The 20,582-nt window shown below is 44.1% G+C and overlaps 1 protein-coding gene across 6 annotated transcripts in view; it reads left to right on the top strand.

Moving 5' to 3' along the window:
* The window catches only part of OTUD4 (OTU deubiquitinase 4), a 214,915-nt gene that overhangs the window by 161,218 nt on the left and 33,115 nt on the right, over positions 1-20,582 (top strand). For 4 of the 6 annotated variants that reach the window (XM_033940020.1, XM_033940018.1, XM_033940023.1 and 1 more), the window contains exons 16-18: positions 293-345; positions 10,767-10,850; positions 18,796-18,949. In XM_033940020.1, coding sequence (XP_033795911.1) covers positions 293-345; positions 10,767-10,850; positions 18,796-18,949 — 291 coding nt within the window. The remainder of the gene's footprint in view (positions 1-292; positions 346-10,766; positions 10,851-18,795; positions 18,950-20,582) is intronic. The other 2 variants (XM_033940021.1, XM_033940019.1) reach the window with 2 other exon arrangements.

The following is a 20,582-nucleotide window of genomic DNA, read 5'->3' as shown; positions in this document are numbered from 1 at the left end:
TTATACTAACTGAGGGACCGCGCGCCTCTGTCGGGCGGGAAGGCACTCGCGCGTGCGCGGTGCGGCCGAGCTAGAACTTTCTAAAAAGTTCTTAGAGTGCAATCACTCTAAAATTGTCCGTACCGGGGCTCCGTCGGTGCCGTCACCCATCAGTCAAGAATATCTGCCTGCTGTCCCTGGATAACACCTGTTACGGTAAGTAACTGTGCTTTAGTTTACAGAATACTGATTCATTTATGGTGGAATATTTTGGGTTAGTGGTATCATTGGTGTGTGTTTGTGTTTTTCATAGATCTGAACTCAAAATCAGTCCAGTCAGATCAGAGCATTGAATCGAGCACTGAGGTAAGTTCTGCCTTTCCACGTCCTCCCTGTTGGGATTATCGTTTTGAGAACCTGAAAAATTGTTGAGGATACCAAAGACATCTGTATTCTACCTCCAGCATGCCCAAGAAGAAGGTGGTGAGGTCTGGGACCCCCCCCCAACCCCCAGCCTCAGAATGGGATGGAGAGACAAGAATTGAAGAAAAAATGAAGGGTGTATTAAACACACTCATTTAATTGTATATGAGATGCTGGTTGGAGTATAAGATGTTTGGCAGTATAGCTGCTAACCAGAGGCTTTCTACAATATATGGGTAACTTATAAAACTTTTTCTATGTACTGTATAAAGCATGTTTTATACTTGGAAACTGGCTCGTATAAAATTATGTGGCTGTATTCATGCATTGAAGTACAGGCAATCTTCTCAGCATACAGGCATTTCAGGGTCATAGACTGGAACAGGGTTATAATTACAATGCATGCATATGTTTTATAAAATATGTATATGACAGAGAATATGCAGCAATTTATACCTTTAGAGCAGGTGTAAATTTGTGTAAGAGCATTTGTGCACTGCTGAGGTTCATTGATCTTGTTTAATAAAGGCATCTATTTTGCCTTTTCAGAATTAACTGACACCCTTTTTCAGCTTTCACACTTGTCCCTTTTTATGAAATTACCCCTCACATATTACATACTTTCCAAGAGTAGATAAAAGTAGTTGAAGTAAGAGCATGCAGTGGAAGGCCTTGACACCTAAATAGAATAATAATAATAACTTTATTTTTATATACCTTAATACCACAAACAGTTCAGAGCAGTTTACAGAGGAAGAGACTGTATACAGACAGCGATATTACTAAAAACTTTCAAAATTACATTAACATGGTAAGATTAATCAATTTTTCCTGGAAGTGTTTTAGAAGTACATCATGGTGGAAATGGAGTCAGAGAAATTTGTCAAAGAGATAAGTTTTGATTGACTTTCTAAAAGTTTGGTAAGAAAGAGCGTTTGAGATAAAGTTGGTTAAACATTTATTCCATTTGCCTGCTTGGAATGATAATGTTCTATCGAGGAATCTCTTGTAGATACAGCCCTTCAAGGATGGGAAAGTGAACAAGTAGGCACTATGGCAAAGTGCATCCTGATTTTAGTCAGCTGTAGGCGTCCTACAGCTGTCTAATCAGCCAATTGGGATGCACGTTTTTTAAAAAAATGTTCCCCAGGCAGGCCGCCTATATTGAAGGCGCCTCCGGGAGCCTAGGGAGGCCTGCAAGACCACCTAAGCTCGCCTAAGGGCCTTAGGTGAACCTAGGCGACCCTACGTGTCTCCCTAGTAGAGGGAGAAACGCTTACAATGTAGGCCTACATTGTAAGTAGACGCAACCGCTATACTTATCGCAGCAAGGGATCTCCCTGCCACGATAAGTATAGCGGCCGCGGCTGCCTGTCCCCCCCCCCCCACCGATTGCCGGCAGGAAGGTGCCCAACCTCTCCTTCTGGAATGCTGCCCACCCAACACCCCCGATCGCTGGCAGGAGAATGCCCAACCCCTTCTGCCGGAAGGCCGACTGCCCGACACCCCCAATCTGTTTACATTGTTATGTACATAAATACTATTGGCTGTGATGGGGGCCCACACAGGCTGAAACCACTTGGACATCCTGGCACTGGTGATAATACATCCCTGTAGTCTTCCACCAGCTGATCAATTCCATGGGCTTGTGGCGGGGGGGGGGGGGGGAGGGGGGAATGCAAATTGATCACCACTTCCCCCTCTTGTTTGAAGTCTTCTAATTGGGGCCTAAAATCCTCCTCCTGTTCGGCCAGGATTTGGCGTTGCTTCCACAGCTCTAATAGTCACCCCTTCTGATCCTTCACCTCATAGTCCACCCTGGACAGCTGATGAGTGATAGTACAGGGCCCTTTCCATTGTGCCAGGAATTTATGTGGATCATCCAGTACTAGCACCAATACTTGCTGTCCCACCTGTAATTGGCTTTCCTGGCCACACACCCCCTCAGTCATAATACCTCTTTTGCTTTGCATGGCTCTCCTCCAGGCTCAGGTGGCCTTTATCCTGAAGGGCCCCCAGCCTTTGCTTCAGTTGGGCAAGGTAGGAGATCACATTCGCAGATGGATGTTCTTTAGGAGGTCCAACAGGCCCCTTGGGACTCTCCCAAACAGTAGCTCAAAGGGACCAACCCCCAGGGAATCCTGAACCTTTTCCCTTGACACATAAAGTACAAAAGGTAAGAAAAGATCCCAGTCCCACAAACACTCCTTTCCCAGTCTTTGCAACATCCCTTTTAGTGATTGATTAAAGCGTTCTACCACTCTGTTGCACTGGAGATGATAGGCCACTGCCCTAAGATGGCGTACCCCGAAAGGCTCCCAGAAGCACCGCATTTCTCTGGAAAGTAAGTTGCTTCCCTGATCTGTGAGAACTTCACAGGGAAAGCCCACCATACAAAACAGCATATCAATTCCCCTATTATACTTTGGGTGGTGATCTTCCTTAAGGGAAATGCCCATGGAAATCTTGTCCCAAAATCTACTTCAACTAGAACCCCTAGGGAGTGCGCTCAAGCGGTCCCATAGTATGTAACCCTATCTTACACAGGGGTGGGAGCATGGCTGGAATCGGTATTAAGAGAGCCTTTTTTGGGTGGTGGTGAGACAATTTCTGGCACATGGGACAGGAGGAATAGAAACCAGTTATGTCCTTCCCAACCCCCGGCCAGAAGAACTGTGAAAGGAATCAAAGGAGTCAAGAATTTCAGTCAATCCTTGGTTTTCAAATTTTCTCAACTACGGAACGAACTTCCTCTTATTTTAAGGGGTCCTGGTCCTTTTCAACTTTTTCGTAAATCTTTAAAAACTATTTTATTTGTCAAACATTTTAGAAACTAGTCATATTAATATTTTCCGATTGTTACTTTTTAAAGTATTTTTTTTTAGTTACTGTTAACCGAGTCGAGCTCCTTTCTGGCTGAAGTCCCAGTATACAAAGCTAAGTTTTAGTTTAGTCTTAGGACCTGGATCTTGGTGGCTTCGGGCCCTTTATGGCCCGCTATGGGGTGGTCATGGGCAATTTGTAACACTGAACTCCGGAATCCCTTAGGCACCATGAGCTGCTCTGTTACTTCAGGCTCCCCTTCCTTTGGAGCCACTCTTTCTCCGGAGACAAGCAGGGGGAAATGCAGGCACACTTGCTGGTGAATTCCTCTGACTGAGCCTGTGTGCTGGTGCTCTCCCCTAGATACAGTAGTTTTTGTTTTTTTAAACTACTGAGCATGTGCAGACACCTTGCCTCTGGAGCTCCACCTCTTTGTTGTTCAATTTTTTTATGACCGGGCTCCTAGCAGATCGCAGCTGTTCTCTTCTTGCCTCTTAAAAAAAAAATATATATATATATGGAATACCTCTTCTTCAGTGAGAGATTATTTAATTTCCTACTTTTTTCTTTAGAAACCCCCCCTCCCCCGACTTTTCACACTGTCTCAACTGATTTTTGGTTTCTTTCTTCAATAAAAAAAAAATACTAATAATAAAAAAGCAGCAATGAACAACAAGGAGAACCGCTGGTATTATTTTTTGTACCTTGCTCTAGTGCCACATGCCAGGCTGCACATGCGTCCCCTGCAATAGCATCTCAAGCTCAATTGGAACCAGCAAATTCAATCACTGGCAACCTTAATTTATTTACCACCCAAGGTCAAAGCTTCTCTGTCTTGGTGGATTCACTTTCTGTCCCTCAAACAAGGATATCCATTCCAGGTTCCACCTCCTCTACTCAAAGGCTGAGGAGCTCATCTCAATCACCTCCAGACTCTGGGCCAGTGGCCAGAAAGAGAACTCCATTTTCACATAAATTTGCTGGTGTTTCAAGTGATTTATTATGCGCTTTGAGTATTCAGCCCATGGGTTTGCAACACATAGCTGCTTATGCAAACAGACAACCAAATAACGATGTTCTATCTGAACAAGCAAGGGGGCTCAGGGTCCTTACTCCTTTGCAGAGAAGCCCATTGTTTGTTGGCTTTTGCTCTCTCTCTCTCTCTCTCCACAGAAATATAAGCAGTATACATTCCAGGGAAGATGAACATTATTGCAGACTCCTTCAGCCGCAAACTCGATACTCACGAGTGGACGTTAAATCCGAAGGTGGTATAATACATTGTTCAAAAATGGGGCACTCCTACAATAGATCTCTTTGCTTCTACAACCAATGCTCAGTGTACCCAGTATTGCTCCCTACGATCTGCCTCTCATGCAGTCGCAAGAGATGCCTTTTCAATTTCATGGAATTCCAGTCTGCTGCATGCTTTCCTGCACTCAACTGATTCTCATAGCACCTCGTTGGCCCAGACAAATCTGCTATCCCATTCTCCTAGACCTTCTCGATGCTCCTCCACTCCCATTAGGGGATCATCTGTCTCTTTTATTCCAACACAATGGTCACCTGTTGCACCCCAATCTTCACAGCCTCAATCTCACAGAATGGAAATTGAACAGACAATCCTCACTGATATCTAAGTCTCTTCATCAGTGAAAATGGTTCTTCTTGCAGCAAGGAAACCATCTACAAGAAAATCTTATCAACTAAAATGGAACTTTTCTATATGGGCATGCTCGCGCTCAAGATCTGCTTAGCTGCCTGTTTAATCACATTTTAACCTACTTGCTGCACTTACCAGATTCGAGCCTTAAGACCAATTCTGTACATTTTCATCTTTCAGCCATTTCTGCGTACCATCACTTTCTAGATGGGAAACCAATTTCACAAGATCCTCTGGTTTCTCGATTTTTACGAGGTCTTGACAACCTCCGACCTCCACTTCGCACTCTACCTTTAGCCTGGGACATCATCGTTTTGGACCATTTGATTAAGGATCCTTTTGAACCTTTGGGATTTGCTACACTACAATTCTTAACATGGAAAACAGCCTTTCTAGTGGCTCTTACTTTGGCAAGAAGAGTTAACAAATTGCAATCACTAGTCATATCTTCAATTTTTCCCCAATAAAGTACTCCTGTGTACTCTTCCAAAATTTCTTCCAAAAGTTGTTACGGATTTTCATATTAATCAGTCCATAACACAACAGGGCTCAGTCTTGGGCCCGATTTTATTCAACTTATTCATAAGAGATATGACGCAAGGGCTTAGGGGAAAGGTATCACTGTTCGCCGATGACGCCAAAATTTGCAACATTGTAGGCAACAGCTTATTACCTGACAATATGACACAGGACTTACTGCTGCTGGAAAGATGATCAACGACTTTGCAGTTGGGCTTCAATGCTAAAAAATGCAAGGTAATGCACCTGGGTAAGAGAAACCCGCGCAGAACTTATGCACTAAATGGAGAGACCTTGGTTAGGACCAAGGAAGAACGTGATCTAGGAGTGATTATTAGTGATGACATGAAGGCTGCCAATCAAGTGGAGAAGGCTTCCTCCAGGGCAAGACAAATGATGGGTTGTATCCGCAGAGGTTTTGTCAGCAGGAGACCTGAAGTCATTATGCCATTGTACAGATCCATGGTGAGGCCTCACTTGGAGTACTGTGTTCAATTCAGTAAAGACATGCTGAGGATCGAGTCGGTTCAGTGAATGGCCACCAGGATGGTCTCGGGGCTAAAGGATCTAACGTATGAAGAAAGACTAAAGAAGTTGTGACTGTACTCACTTGAGGAACGAAGAGAAAGGGGAGACATGATTGAAACGTTTAAGTACATCACGGGTCGCATTGAGTCGGAAGATGATATCTTCTGTCTTATGGGTCCCTCGACCACCAGAGGGCATCCGCTGAAGATCAGAGGAGGGAAGTTTCAAGGAGACTCCAGAAAGTACTTCTTCACCGAAAGAGTGGTGGATCAGTGGAACAAACTCCCACTGCAGGTTGTTGAAGCCAGCAGCGTGAAGGATTTTAAGAGTAAATGGGATGCTCACGTGGGATCTTTAAGGGAGTAAATTCGGGAGCGAATACTTTGGAATGGGCAGACTTGGTGGGCTATAGCCCTTTTCTGCCACTATGTTTCTATGTTTCTAACATCATTTTTTTCCTCCTCCGCATCTTCAGCAGAGCAAAGTCTACATTAGAGCTGACTGCTCCTACTCTTATGCAGGCAAGGTTACAAGCAACTAGAATGGGAGCATTGTCTTGTGCCAGACGCTCGAAATCATATTCTCTTTTATATTAGAAAGCAAAAGGATGTAACTGTTTTTACGATGCTTTTCCAATGAGGCTAACTCAGGAGTCTAATTTCCCCCCCTTCTCTCTAGGCCTAGATGCACAAAGAGGATCTGTAAAACCATGTTGGGTCTGCACGAACCGATTTTTTGGCCTATTTAAAAAGTGTTGTTGATGCCCATGCAAATAATTCACATGGATGTTCATCGTAATCCCTGATTCGGTCTCCGATTGATCGCCGCAGAGTTGGTAAGGAAAGCCCGAACAGCTGAGAGGCAGGGGAAGCCTCATGAGCAGCCTCCTGCCACTCAGCTGTTTGGGCAAGAAACCTTTTTTTGATGGACGCAAATGCTGTGCATGTCACACATGTACAATATCTGCCCTATTAAAAAATAGAAAGAAGAGAAACCACCTCTCTTCCCACCACTGACGGCCCTACCTACTAACTGGCACCACGAATCGACCCCCCCCCCCCCGACAATGAAAAAGACAGGGGGAATGCCCATTTCCTCCTGCTGTGCTGCCCCCACCCCCAAAAGAAAATTGGCATGAGGAATGCCCACTTCCTCCAATCAACAGAGCCCCCCTTGAACCATCTCCTACCCTCCCCACCCTAAAAATGCAGGAGGGATGTCCATTCCCTCCTGGCAACGGATGCTCCCCCGAACATCCCCCCATACCTTTTAGCGTTGGAAGGAGGAGGGATGTTTCTATGAACCACAGTCCCTCTTTCAACATCCACCAATCCTAAATGGAGGGCCTTCCCTCCCCATGCATTACATGATGCATCAATCCCTTTACTAGTTTACATGGCATTTTAATATTAATTAGCTTATTTGCATGGTCGGATCGGGGAATGAGCGATTGTGCAGAAAAACAGGCGGTAAGCCATTTTCTGCATCAGGTCAGCAAATGCGATTGTCGCTAAAGCTGTTAAAATAGGTTTTGTGACAATTGCTGGCTTTAGTGCATCTGGGCCTTAGTGCTCTTAGCATAAATTTCAAGCTCCAGTCCCTGAGAGCACTTCATTCAAGGAAAACAAAATAATTATGAAAACTTCACAGTTCATTCACAGGCCCAAACCCAAAAGGAAGAAAAAAAGAAAGCAGGAGTTTCCTTTCCCACTCGGTAATAGCTTCTCTCAGCCACGCTCTTCCCCCTCCTGGGGTGCTCCACTGTTCTTCTGAAACCAACATAGGAAAAAAGAAGTCCACTTTTCTTGGTTTACCTTTGGTAGCTCTGGCCTTGGCAAAAGCTAAGGGCTAGATTCACTAACCTGCCTTTCTGTGCCCGATCCGTGTCTGATCCTCAGCAGGCCAATCAATTCACCAAGGCTCAGCATGCAAATGGGGGTGATCGGAGGATTGCTCCCCACTGACCACAAGGATCGCTAGTGAGTGAATCCTGAACCATGCGCAGACCAGGTCTACCGAGGTATCTGGTGGTCCAGCGGGGGGTCTTTGTGATAGGAGCGCAGCCTTCTTGTTCCTGCCTCCTCGAGGCTGCCTTCTAAAATAACTGCCATGACCTCTCGCAGATGCTCACAGCATTTCCTGTAGTACCACAAGCTGTCGTGAAAGGTTGCGTTAGCCAGTTTAGAAGGCAGCCGTGAGGAGGCAGGAGCAAGAACACTGTGCTCCTGCCACAAAGACTCCCACTGGTCACCAGGTACTTCGGTAGGCCTGGGGGGGGGGGGGGTTTGGGAGAGCGATTAATGGATCAGGGCCTGGAGAGAGGAGAGAACCTTGGCTATGGGTTGGGAGGGAGGGGGAGGGAGAGATGATAGGTACAGAGACCTGCAAGGGGTTGGAGGGGAGAGAAGTCACACTTTGCAGCTCTTTGTAAATATTGGGTAAAATGTTTAGGATAAATTGGCTCTTTGTTATAAAAAGGTTGCTGACCCCTGAGTTAGCTGGTTGTCATTGGATGATCAAAGCTGTCTTGCTAGAGCAAAAGGAATTAATATGTTGAATAAGGGCCTGGTAGTCCAATTTTTAAAGCTTTAAATGCAATTGCAAAGATAATAAACTTGTTCCTAAAACTCATTGGGAGCCAGTGGTATTGGATCAATAATAATGGAGTCCCATGATCACAGGAATGAGCATGGTAAAAGAGGCTTACGGGTGCATTCTGAATCAGCTGTAAATGATGTAATGTCATTTTGGAACCCATATGAAGTAGAGTTGCAGTAATCTGACCTGCTAGTAACAAGGGCATGCAATAACATGTGGAAGGCATCTTCGGTAAGTAAACTGATTTGACAGTGCATAAAAGCCAGATCTAACTGTCTGAACATGGATTTCAAAGGAGAGCTGAGCATTCAGTGCACACCAAGACTTGAGGTGGGATTTTTCATCCAAGGATTTTCAGAGTTGCAGGCCTTGTGTTATGAGATGTTTTTGCTTTTTTATGAGGAGTGACACTGAGGATGATACCATCCTTCTTGTTGAAGGTGATATGTCTTTCATGTTGATCAGGCCCTTTTTCTGCTTTCGTTTGATAGTCTGAACCCTTGCATGTGTGCAAGGGCTTGAGACACTATTTGAAGGCAACCTTAGATGTTTGAAAGTTAGGTGGTTTGGCCTTTTTGATGGAAGAGAGGTAGCTTTGAAGGCCATGTTGGCCAGGTGGATTAATGAAGCTGTGGCTTTGGCACAATAACCAGGGGGCACCAGGTTCCAATAGATACCTAGGTGCATTTTACCAGGGTTCAGGCCACCTTATGAGTGGAGCACAGATTTGTTTCCAACCACAAAAATTGTCAGGTTGCCACATGAACATTTATTTGCTCTTTTTCAAAGTGTGACAGGCTTTATATATAGGTTTTGGAGGATTCTGCAATTTTAGGTAGCATTTCAAAGGCTGGCTTGGAGAGATCCTGCCATTATGTTAATCCAAAATACGTGGAAACTAATGCAATGATTGTGGAATTCCCTTGTTGGGCAAACATGGAAATGCAGTGATAGGGGTGCATTTAGAAAGCTACTTAAAACACAATTGTTTGTAAATGCGTTCTTTTAGTCAGGGGTGCTCAATTTCTGCTCTTGCCAGGTCAGGCTTTCAGGATGTCCCAAATGAATATGCATGAGATCAATATGCATACAATGGAAGCAGTGCAGGCAAATAGATTTCATGCAAATTCACTGGGAAAATCCTGAAAACCCGACTGGATTCGACCCTCGAGGGCTGGAGTTGTGTAGGCCTGCTTTAAGTAGTGATTTTCCCTGTTTGCTGATTTTCTGAAAGAATTGAATTGTTTTTGTGTTCATTTGTTTTAATTTGTTGTAAAATTTTATGTATGTAATATTTCTGTAAACCGTACTGCTCACACACCTGGACTGGTTTGCAGGGACAATAGAGAAGGATACATTAGATCTTGCTTACTAACTTTATTTTAGTCTTTCCAGATCAATCCAAAACATGCCCATATTCTGCTGCAGCCTGTTCATTAGGCTTTGGTATGCTAGCTGAGGTCTCCCAGAAAGGACTTTGATTGAGTTATATTCTATGTTCATGGAGTTCCTGGAGTTGTTGTTTATCTTAACTGGTTCACTGAAGCCCTCTGGTTTGAGGGGGAGAGGGCAGTGGAAATAGTGTTCCTCTATCAAAGCTAGTATCACACAGAGATGCTGAGAACAACACAGAACCCTTTAGGACAATAGTTGTCAATCCTTTTGTGGCCATGACCACTACCTGTGGAGATCCCACATACTTTGTACTCCCAAAATGTGGGTCCTGGCCCAATTTGAGAAGGTCTGCTTTTAGGGGATGATGTCAGGAAATTGTTTGTTCTCTGTCTCCACCTACTGGTAGAAGCTTGTAAACTCATGCATCTGTACTGGTTTGGAAGGACTCAAGAAAAGAAAATTATTCTGATTAGCCAAGGAGAAATTAGACTTTATTTACTAAACTGAATAGGTATAATCCCAGGTTAATTGGTTCTAGAAGTAGCAGTATTATCTGACATGAACAGGTGGCTTATAACAAGGGCAGCATTAAAATATTTGAACAATAGACCTCTTTAATTGTATATCTGTTGGTGAAGCCCAGGATTTTGTGCTGTTTTAAGATCACAAATCCAAAGAGCTTGGGAGCTGCTGTACTATTCATACAAAAATTGGAGGAAAAAGCCTCAAAAGTTTCTGTATGCATAGCTTGATAACTGAATTGCAAACACTTAACAGGACTAGTTTCTTTTCAGCAAAAACCATGAGTAATGTGTAACTTTTTCACTTTCTCTTTCAGAAGAATGAGAGAGAGGATACATCTGCGAGACCTACATCTCCTGTGAAATTAAAGACACAGTCTCCTCCTGTGTCTGCTGAACAAGTAAGAAATGTCCTCAGGATCTTGCACAGAAATTTTTTGGGATTTTAAATTTTACTAGGAATTACTCACCAGGAATCAAATATCCTTTGTCATTTCATCAACTCCTCCTTCCCAATAAGTAGTAAACATATTTCCTTTCTGGTGTGTGTATAGCTTTCCACTGCAGCTTGGTAAAGCTCTTTACCACTCCTGTGCCATAGCCCCATTCTCCATCATACCTGTTCTCCGGAGATAGCCAGGGGATATGCAGCCCCACTTGATTGGTGAAGTCTCCAACTGAGCCAACAGCATTGATCCTCTCTCCCATAGCTATAGTAAGCCTTTTGAGCTTACTGAGCATGTGCAGGATTGCCTACTCCACAAGTCCCCTCCCCTTCTGTCAGTATTTTTCTGACCTGCTCCTTGACATTCACAGCTCTCTCTCCCTCTTCAGAGAAAAACATAACAGATTACTATTTAAAGACTTTTTTGTCAGAAAACCTTGGTTTTCCAGCCCTTATAGCATACGGAAAAAAAAAAAATTAATTGAAAGAAGAATTCCTCAGTACAACGAGTGACTGTTCACTCACTGTTTCCTCTGGCAATAAAACTGACTTATTTTCATCAAACTGCAAGTAGTTTCCTGCCCAGTTAATAACTGTTGTCAAAAAAATAACAACCCACCATTGATCGGTTTGTGTGTGGAAGCCGGCTGGTAATTTTTGATTGCTTACTGCACTTCCCAAACGGTGGTTGCTAGGACCGCAAAGACTTTCTTACAATGTCCATGCCTTCGACGACGCTACACGCCGGCAAAGAAAAAACAGCTGACTTCTTCGGCTCCCTCTCCTCAGGGCCCTGCTTCGGTTCCGGCGGGGGAGGCTAGCGCAAACCTGCCAAAGCTTACGAATCACAAAGGTTCAGCTACGGCGGTGCCTACAAGAAGGGAAAAAGATAAGAAAAGACTCCCGGTGGTTCAGAGGCAAAACACCCCCTCTCCAAAATTGGCAACAACTCTGACATGTCCTGCTGAACAGGCTTCAGTTTCCAGCCTCACAGTGGTGTCTTCATCACAGGGGATTCCCGCGGGCTCTGCTGCAGCCTCGCGATCCTCTCCTCTGCTTTCCATTACAGATTTGCCGGCAGCATTTGGACCACAAAAGGGTTCTGGAAAAGTTTCAAAGTCCAAACAGGTGTCTCCTTCGCTGGACTGGGAATAGCCACAGGTACCTCCTAAAAGGTTAGTCCTGTCTTCTGTAGTACAAGTTGCTCCTTCTCCTGGGGCTCAGTCTTTTCAAGCAATGTCAAATTTCTTCACCTTTTTTCAGAAATTAATGCATAAGAGTGCGGGGTTTTTTCAACAACAAATTCCTGCACCTCCTATTCCTGTTTTGGAACCTCAGCAATGTCCTTTACCCCCACCAGCTAAGTTAGAAATACGTTATAGCAACGGTCTCAAACTCGCGGCCATGGGCCGCATGCAGCCCACCAGGTACTATTTTGAGGCCCTCGTCCACTCCACAAGTGTCCAGTGGTTGTTGTAACCTCAAGCATAGCATTTCCTGCTTCTGTACATGATTGTGAGGTGGAGTCCAATTGCATGCAGACAGGAAAGCGCTTGTGTGAGGTTTACAGCAGTGAGGTGGGCAACGTTCCAGAATGTGCAGCTTGGAGCAATGGTTGGAGGCAGTGCAGCTTGTGCATGTGTCCGGTGCTGGAGGTGGTGAGAACTGTTGATACTTTTTTACTTTCTGCATGTTGCACTGCTTTCAGCTGAAATTATCAGTATAGCTGAAATTATCAGTTCAATTAAGGAAAGATTTATAACTATAATATAATTATAAATCTTTCCTTAATTGCTTCTGATAATCCACATTTCGGATTTGTAGGTACTTGGAGGGCTGCAGAAAAAATAGTTAGGGGTCCTTTTACTAAGGTGTGCTAACCGATTTAGCATGCACTAAATATTAGCGCATGTTAAACACTAACACATCCATAGAATCTAATGGATGCGTTAGCATTTAGCGCGTGCTAAATCGGCTAGCATGCCTTAGTAAAAGGACCCCTAACTATTTTTTCTTTTTTTTTTCCAATTCTTTATTCATTTTTTTTCATCTTACACCAAGTGTACAATATTACATCAATTAATTCATATACTTCACTTGAAAATTTTTTCCTATTATTATTTCAATACATATTTTAAGCCCCCCCACACCCTCCCTTTCCACAATTACTGTAAATCAAACATATCATATATGTAATGTGTTCAAAATAATAATTAAACCACTAATATAGCAATATACCCCTCCCTTTCCCATTATTAGAATTATACTTTTAGTGTAAAAAGGTGTCTAATCATTACAATATGTTATCAATGGCCCCCAAATTTTTTTGAAATTATTATAATTCTCTTTTTGTATGGCAATTGTTCTTTCCATTTTGTATATAACTATTTTTTCTGCGGCCCTCCAAGTACTTAAAAATCCAAAATATGGCCCTGCAAAGGGTTTTGAGTTTGAGACTACTGCCTTATAGCTTGGAGTCCTGGAACTCCCATTTGTTCCTCTTCAACCCAAGAGCTGTCATCTCCTAGGCAATGGCTGGACCAGCAGGAGTCTTTGCTTGGGGATTTAGAAGAACCTTGACCAGCCTCTGCCCCAGCTCACCACAGAGGAGCACTCTTACTCAAAGTTTTTACAAAAGGTATCTTCTCTTCTTAGTCTTACTCCAGATTCAACTCCTTCAGATAGTAAGGATTTCCAAACCATCCTTCAATCCTGTAAGTCTTCAGTGAAAGATCTTAATGCCTTACCAGTACATCAAATCCTACAAAAAATTCAGCTTAATAATTGGCAGAAACCATGGTCAGTATCCACGGCCTCCAAGCACCTTGAGATTAAATACAAAGTGCAGAAGGCGCCTGGTCATGATTCCCCTCAGCTTCCTCACCATTTGATGATTTTGGAGTCAGCCATCAAAAAGGGTAAGGCTTCCAGATCCATCGCTAATGCCCCCCTGGTAGGTATTGTCATCTCCTGGACTCTACAGACCGCAAGGTCTACCAGGGTGCCATGCTCTCCACCAAAATTATGGCCCATCAGATTCATTTTTACATTTTCAGCACTCAGTCTTGCAACAGCTGGAATCAGCCTCGCATGAGTCCATTCCCAATTTGCAAGTGGCTTTTCAAGAATCCACTTACAATTTAATGAAAACAAACTATGACGCCTATGACATGATCACCAGGACAGCAGCTGTGGCTATAGCTGCCAGACGCACTGCATGGCTGAAGGCATCAAATCTTAGAGAGGATCTTCATGACAGGCTGGCAGATGCTCCTAATTTAGGAGACAGCCTTTTTGGCGCAAAAGTAAAAGACACCATTTCTCAGCTGAAGGAGGATTCTTCAGCCAGCCGAGAACTTGCGGCAACTCCTTCGGATCAGTCTACCCAATTTTGTCGCCTTTCTCCTAATTAACTCTACCGAAGAACATATCAATCACAACAGTTATTCCAGCAATATTATCCAAGGAGACGATTTACATCTTATGCCAGAGCTCCTTTGCAACATGTTCAGACATCTCAGTATGCACCTAGACAACGTCCTCGGGAAGGTAAGCAGCAGGCCGGCTCTCAACTCCCGACACTCAAGCCTGCTCCTAGTTTTTGACCATCTTCCAGTAGGGGGGCGACTAACACAATTTTACTTAATCTGGCAGCAGATCATAACAGACCAGTGGGTCCTCAGTATTGTGCTTCAGGGGTATCGACTAAATTTCCAGTCCCATACCATGCCTTCCCATCCACAGTTCCTCCCCAACACGTGTCTCAGTTGGCAGCAGAGATCTCACTTCTTCTCCAAAACAATGCCATAGAAGAAGTACCATCCCATTCAACTCAATCAGAGTTTTTCTTATTTCCAAGAAGACATATGGCCTTCGACCAATTCTCGACCTCAGACCTTTCAATGTCTGCCTCAAAAGAGAAAAGTTCAGAATGATCTCCCTTTTGGTGATTCTGCCTCTACTTCATCAACATGATTAGTTAGCCGCCCTAGATCTCAAAGATGCCTACACTCATGTTCCCATTCATCCTGCCCATTGGAAATTTTTCAGGTTCAAATTTCTCAATCGCCATTTCCAATACAAGGTCCTCCCGTTCGGCCTCTTGTCAGCCCCATGAGTATTCACAAAATGCCTGGCAGTGGTGGCAGCACATTTAAAAACACAACATCACATAATGTTTCCATACCTGGACGATTGGCTATTACTAGCTCATTTCAAGGACTGTCTTCTTTTCACCATTCAAAACACTGTAAATACCTTGCAAAGTTTGAGCTTCATCAACTTTGAAAAGTCCAAACACTCTCCAGTGTGTATCCTAACTTTCATCGGAGCACTTCCAGACACCACTGCTGCAAGGGCCTATCTGCCTCAAGAAAGACATCAGGCAATCATACGATTGGCAACTCAAGCCAGACAGTCAACTCTCTTACCAGCTCGAGAGATATTACAACTGCTAGGCCACATGGCAGCTTCACTTGCATTGGTGCCACATGCCAGATTCCACATGCGTCCATTGCAGTGGCACCTCAATTTGCACTGGAACCAACGTCTTCACCTGCTATCACAGCTGATTCAACTGCCATCCAACATCAAGAATTCCCTTCTATGGTGGATTCACTCCACCTCCCTTCAGGCAGGATGTCCTTTTCAGCTCCCACCGCTTTCTCTAACCATCACCACCGATGCTTCCTACTCAGGGGTGAGGGGCACACCTCAACAATCTTTGCACTCAGGGTCAGTGGACACCATCCGAGCAGTCCCTTCACATCAATCATCTGGAACTCAGAGCAGTGTGCTGTGCACTTTAAGCTTTTCGTCACTGGATAGGTCACAAGAACATTCTCATTCAGACTGACAATCAAGTGACCATGTTCTATATAAACAAACAGGGCGGTTCCGGATCCCTCAAACTATGCAGAGAAGTATATCACCTTTGGTCCTATTCCCTGATTCTCAGCATAGATCTTCATGCAGTCTACATTCCAGGGGATCAAAATATCCTGGCAGACTCCCTCAGGAAACTCGACCCACACGAATAGGCCCTCAATCCTGCAGTAGTAACATCCATTTTCCATCAATGGGGGACTCCTCAAGTGGATCTCTTCGCTTCTCCAATCAATGCACAGTGCACCCTCTTTTGCTCCCTGCGCCCAGCGCCACGAGTTCTAGCCAGGGATGCTTTTTCAATTACATGGAACCACATTCTGCTCTATGTATTCCCACCGTTCCCTCTCATCTCCAGAATGCTTCAGAAAGTTTCAGCAGACAAAGCCCATCTCATTCTCATTGCATCCAGTTGGCCCAGACAAGTCTGGTTTCCACTGCTTCTGGACCTACTGGATGCCCCCCCCAATTCCCTTGGGCGACCATCTGTCTCTTCTTTCTCAACACAATGGCCAGCTGTTGCATCCCAATCTCTGCAGTCTGAGTCTCATGGCATGGAAATTGAGAGCTCACTCCTAACAGATCTCCTGTTTTCCCAATCTGTGAAAACACTGCTTCTTGCAGCACGACGACCTGTTATGCAAAAATCATATGCAGCAAAATGGAAATGATTTTCCATATGGGCTCAGGATCATGGTTTACAACCGCTCCATTGCCCATTGGACTATATCTTCACATATCTCCTACATTTGTCCAATTCAGGGCTTAAGACGAATTCTGTCAGACTTCATTTATCAGCAATTTCAGCATACCATTCGTTGGTCAACAGTAAACCAATCTCACAACACCCTCTCATGGCACGGTTCCTGAGGGGTCTCAACAATCTTAAACCTCCATTGAGAGCCCCTACTCTATTTTGGGACCTCAATGTAGTACTAGATCAATTGATGACAGAGCCCTTCGAACCACTGGGTTCTGCCTCTCACTTTCCTTTTCCTGGAAGACAGTCTTCCTCGTAGCACTCGCATCAGCCAGGAGAGTAAGTGAGCTTCAAGCTTTAGTCACTTATTATCTGTACTTGCAATTTTTTTCCTATCAAGGTACAGCTACAGACTCATCCTAAGTTCTTACCTAAGGTGATTTCGGATTTCCATCTCAACCAAACCATCACTTTGCCTTCCTTTTTTCCATCTCCACATGCCTCTGAGGCAGAAGAAAAACTTCATTCCTTGGATTGCAGGAAAGCACTGCTTTTTAACCTCAAGACAGCTTCTCATCTCCGGAAATCCTCTCAATTATTCGTATCCTACTTGTGGGCAACCTGCAACTAAGAGAGCACTTTCAGCTTTAATTTCACATTGCATCTAATTTTGCTACACAAAAGCTCATCTGCAGCCCCCTAGTTCAATTGGGGCCCATAGAGTACGGGATGCAGCAATTTCAATTGCAAACTTGAGGTCCATCCCAATCTAGGACATTTGCAAAGCAGCTATCTGGTTGTCTCTACATACTTTAGCCAAACATTACTGCTTAGACCAAAGTTTGGCTCATGATAATCGCTTTTGTCAGTCAGTTTTATGTAACCTCTTCACATTATAGACTGTTTCTATCTCCCATGTGCTTCTTCAGCTTGGGACTCACCAATCAAGTGGGACTGCATATCCCCTGCCTGTCTCTGGAGAAAGCAAAGTTGCTTACCTGTAACAGGTGTTCTCCGTAGATAAGAGGGGAATGCAGCCACACTTGCCCACCCACCATCCCCTCATCTCTTTTGCTAGAGAATAAACTGACAGGAGGAGGGGAGGGGGTCTCAAGGAGTAGGCAATCCTGCACATGCTCAGTAAGCTCAAAAGGCTTACTAAAGCTAAGGGAGAGAGGACTGGCGCTGTTGGCTCAGTCGGAGACTTCACCAGTCAAGTGTGGCTGCATTCCCCTGCTGTCTACGGAGAACACCTATTACAGGTAAACAACTTTGCGGTCTGTGCAGTCCTCTTTCTCTCTTTTTCATGTTATCCTTCTCTCCCCTTTTTCCTTCTCCCACCACCTCTCAGAGCTGTGGAAAGGCATCTTAAGCCCCCCTCCCCCAAGCTGTTTCCTTCCCCATCTCACTTCATCTGACTTTCTTCCATCCAGAGTGTAACAGGTACAGTATTCCATGCTGTTCTGATTTAAACCCAAACTATTCTTCTCCTGCTTGGCTCTTACCCAAAGCCAAAGATGCTCTTACTGCTGTTGTTTCAGGACCCTAGTTAGGACCACAGATGGGAGGTTTGGATCTGGGTGATGCCTTGGAGGGGGTGTCATGGTTTCGGGGGAGGTCTGCTGGTAGGAGGGAATGGGCATCCCTCTTGCCTATTGCGAGGCTGGAGTTCAGGTAGGGGGGTTTCATGGTTTTCATGGTTTCAGGGGGGGGGCTGCTCGCAGGAGGGAGTGAGCATCTGTCCTGCCTATCTTAGGTGGACATCCCTCCTGCCTAGAGACTTTGAGGGGGATTCAGGGATGGTGGCGGGAAGAATTGGGCATCCCGCCTGTGGGCAGTTCTATTCCATTGCTGCGAACAGCTGATGGGAAGGGATCAGGAGCGACTGTGTCTGAATTCAAAGAAGCCTGGGATAGGCACGTGGGATCTCTTAGAGAGAAGAAGAGGTAACGGATACTGTGGATGGGCAGACTGGATGGGCCATTTGGCCTTTATCTGCCATCATGTTTCTATGTTTCTCTCAAACTAGCACCTGCTACATGGGCGCTGGTTAGAAAATTGGGCTGGTTGGATGTCTGTCGTTTAGGGCAGATAAAATTCTGTATAGGATGCCTGTGTGTGATTCTCAGCCGCTTCTTAGGCAGTCCTATACAGAATCCCCCCTTGGTGTCCTACTGGATTTACTTGAGAGAGGTTTTGAGGGTATGGTTTTTAACCTCTCTGAGGCTACAGAAACTGGAAATGGATTATTAAATTTGGATTGTTGTGATGGGCTGCTTGATCTCCACATATTAGTAATTGTAGCATTTTTTTTCAGAAGCAGGCAGACCATTTACCTGCTACTGTTCCAGATGTGAATCTGACTCCAGCCCCTATAATGCTTAATGAGATGCAAACCCACCCCACTGTGCCTTCTACACCACACACTGTGCCAGCATGGCCGAGCGAGCCAACAGCTTACAGACCTGCAGGTAAAATAGCATGAGCCTCATTGTCTAGCTGACACACATTTTGAATTACTAGATAAAATGAAGGGCACACTGACGGAGCCTTCCCTCTACTACTAGACTGTGTAGTAGGTGACATCTTCCGAGGCTTGACATTTATTTATCTTGCTGGGGATCATATATACACACCAAGCAAATAATGGTAGTTAGAAAGCAAAAATGATTTCCACTTTTGGATAGAAAGCACACTGATGCCAAAGCAAGTTGCATAGCTCCTGCTGCTGTTAGCCAGTCGCTCATGAGTGAGGTCCTAGCTAACTACCAAGTTCAGAAATAAAGAACTCCTTTCCAAGGGAAAAGCAACATTATGAGAAACACAGAAAGGTTATTTCCTTTTATAAGACACTTATCTGGCTCTGTATTTTAAATACTTTGTAATTTATTGTGTAAACCGCCAAGAACTGATAGTGTGGCGGTATACAAAAATAAACTATTATTATTATTATTATTAATAATGTGTACACAAAGTAAGAATAAGGTGAACGTGACAGGGAACAGATACTCAGTTTCAAGAACCAGCACCAGTGGTTTATGGAGCATCATGAATCTGCTCCCTTTTAATGTGTATCCTCCGTCAGTTATCTGAATTACATTGTAAGATTGCTGGATTGTTCTTAAAGGATAGTTCTCACGCTGGGTGTTCTGTTCTAACGTCATCCTCACCGCCCTTTGGTTTACTGTTCAGTAGTTTGGAACTCCTTGGTCAGTATGCTTATTGAGTCAGATTATGTAGACTTGAGGTATACTCATGTTTGGATGTATTCTTGTAGCAATATGAAAAACTAAATTTGCTTCCCATTCTAGGCGTTAGCTAGTGGAGACACTATAGAGATAGTGTGCCCAACTTCTGAATAGATAGGAATTCCAACCATAAGAGCAGCAATGGCTAAAAAGAGCTTTTGATTCATGTTTTGGTAAAGCCATAGACCATGCTTTTCAGCCATAAAACTTTCTGCTGTAAATGGGGGGGGGGGGGGGGGGAGGTCTTGATAGAAGCAGAGAGATGTAATAAAATGGCAGGAGTTAAAGAGAGTGAATTGAATCCTTACTCAAGATAGATTACAGGCATTTCCAAGCAATAGTGCAGTCTTTTGCATGATAAAAGTTTCAAAACATTTTTTATTCGAAAGTTTTTTTTTCTTTTCCAACACTACTGTTAGGCTCCCTAGTTGTGGACTAAATGAAAAGATAATTTACTTTCTTTTCCTTGTCTTTAGCTTTCTAATACATTTTTTTTTTTGGTGGGGTGTCTGTGTTTTGTGTATTAATAATATTGCAATAAAAAAATGTTTCAAAAAGTTAACTACATAGGCTTATATATCCCCAACAATAAAATACATAGAAACATGATGGCAGATAAAGGCCAAATGGCCCATCTAGTCTGCCCAACCTTAGTAACCATTATCCTTTTCTCTCTCCGAGAAATCCTACTTGCCTATCCCAGGCCCTTTTGAATTCAGACACAGTCTCTGTCTCCACCACCTCTTCTGAGAGACTGTTCCATGCATCTACCACACTTTCTGTAAAAAAGTATTTCCTTAGATTACTCCTGAGCCTGTCACCTCTTAACTTCATCTTATGCCTTCTCATTGCAGAG

This window comes from Geotrypetes seraphini, chromosome 1 (assembly GCF_902459505.1).
Source record: "Geotrypetes seraphini chromosome 1, aGeoSer1.1, whole genome shotgun sequence".
In the NCBI taxonomy this organism is placed as follows: Eukaryota; Metazoa; Chordata; class Amphibia; order Gymnophiona; family Dermophiidae; genus Geotrypetes; species Geotrypetes seraphini.
Note: the sequence above shows the minus strand (reverse complement) of the source record. Positions and strands in the feature narration are given on the sequence as shown.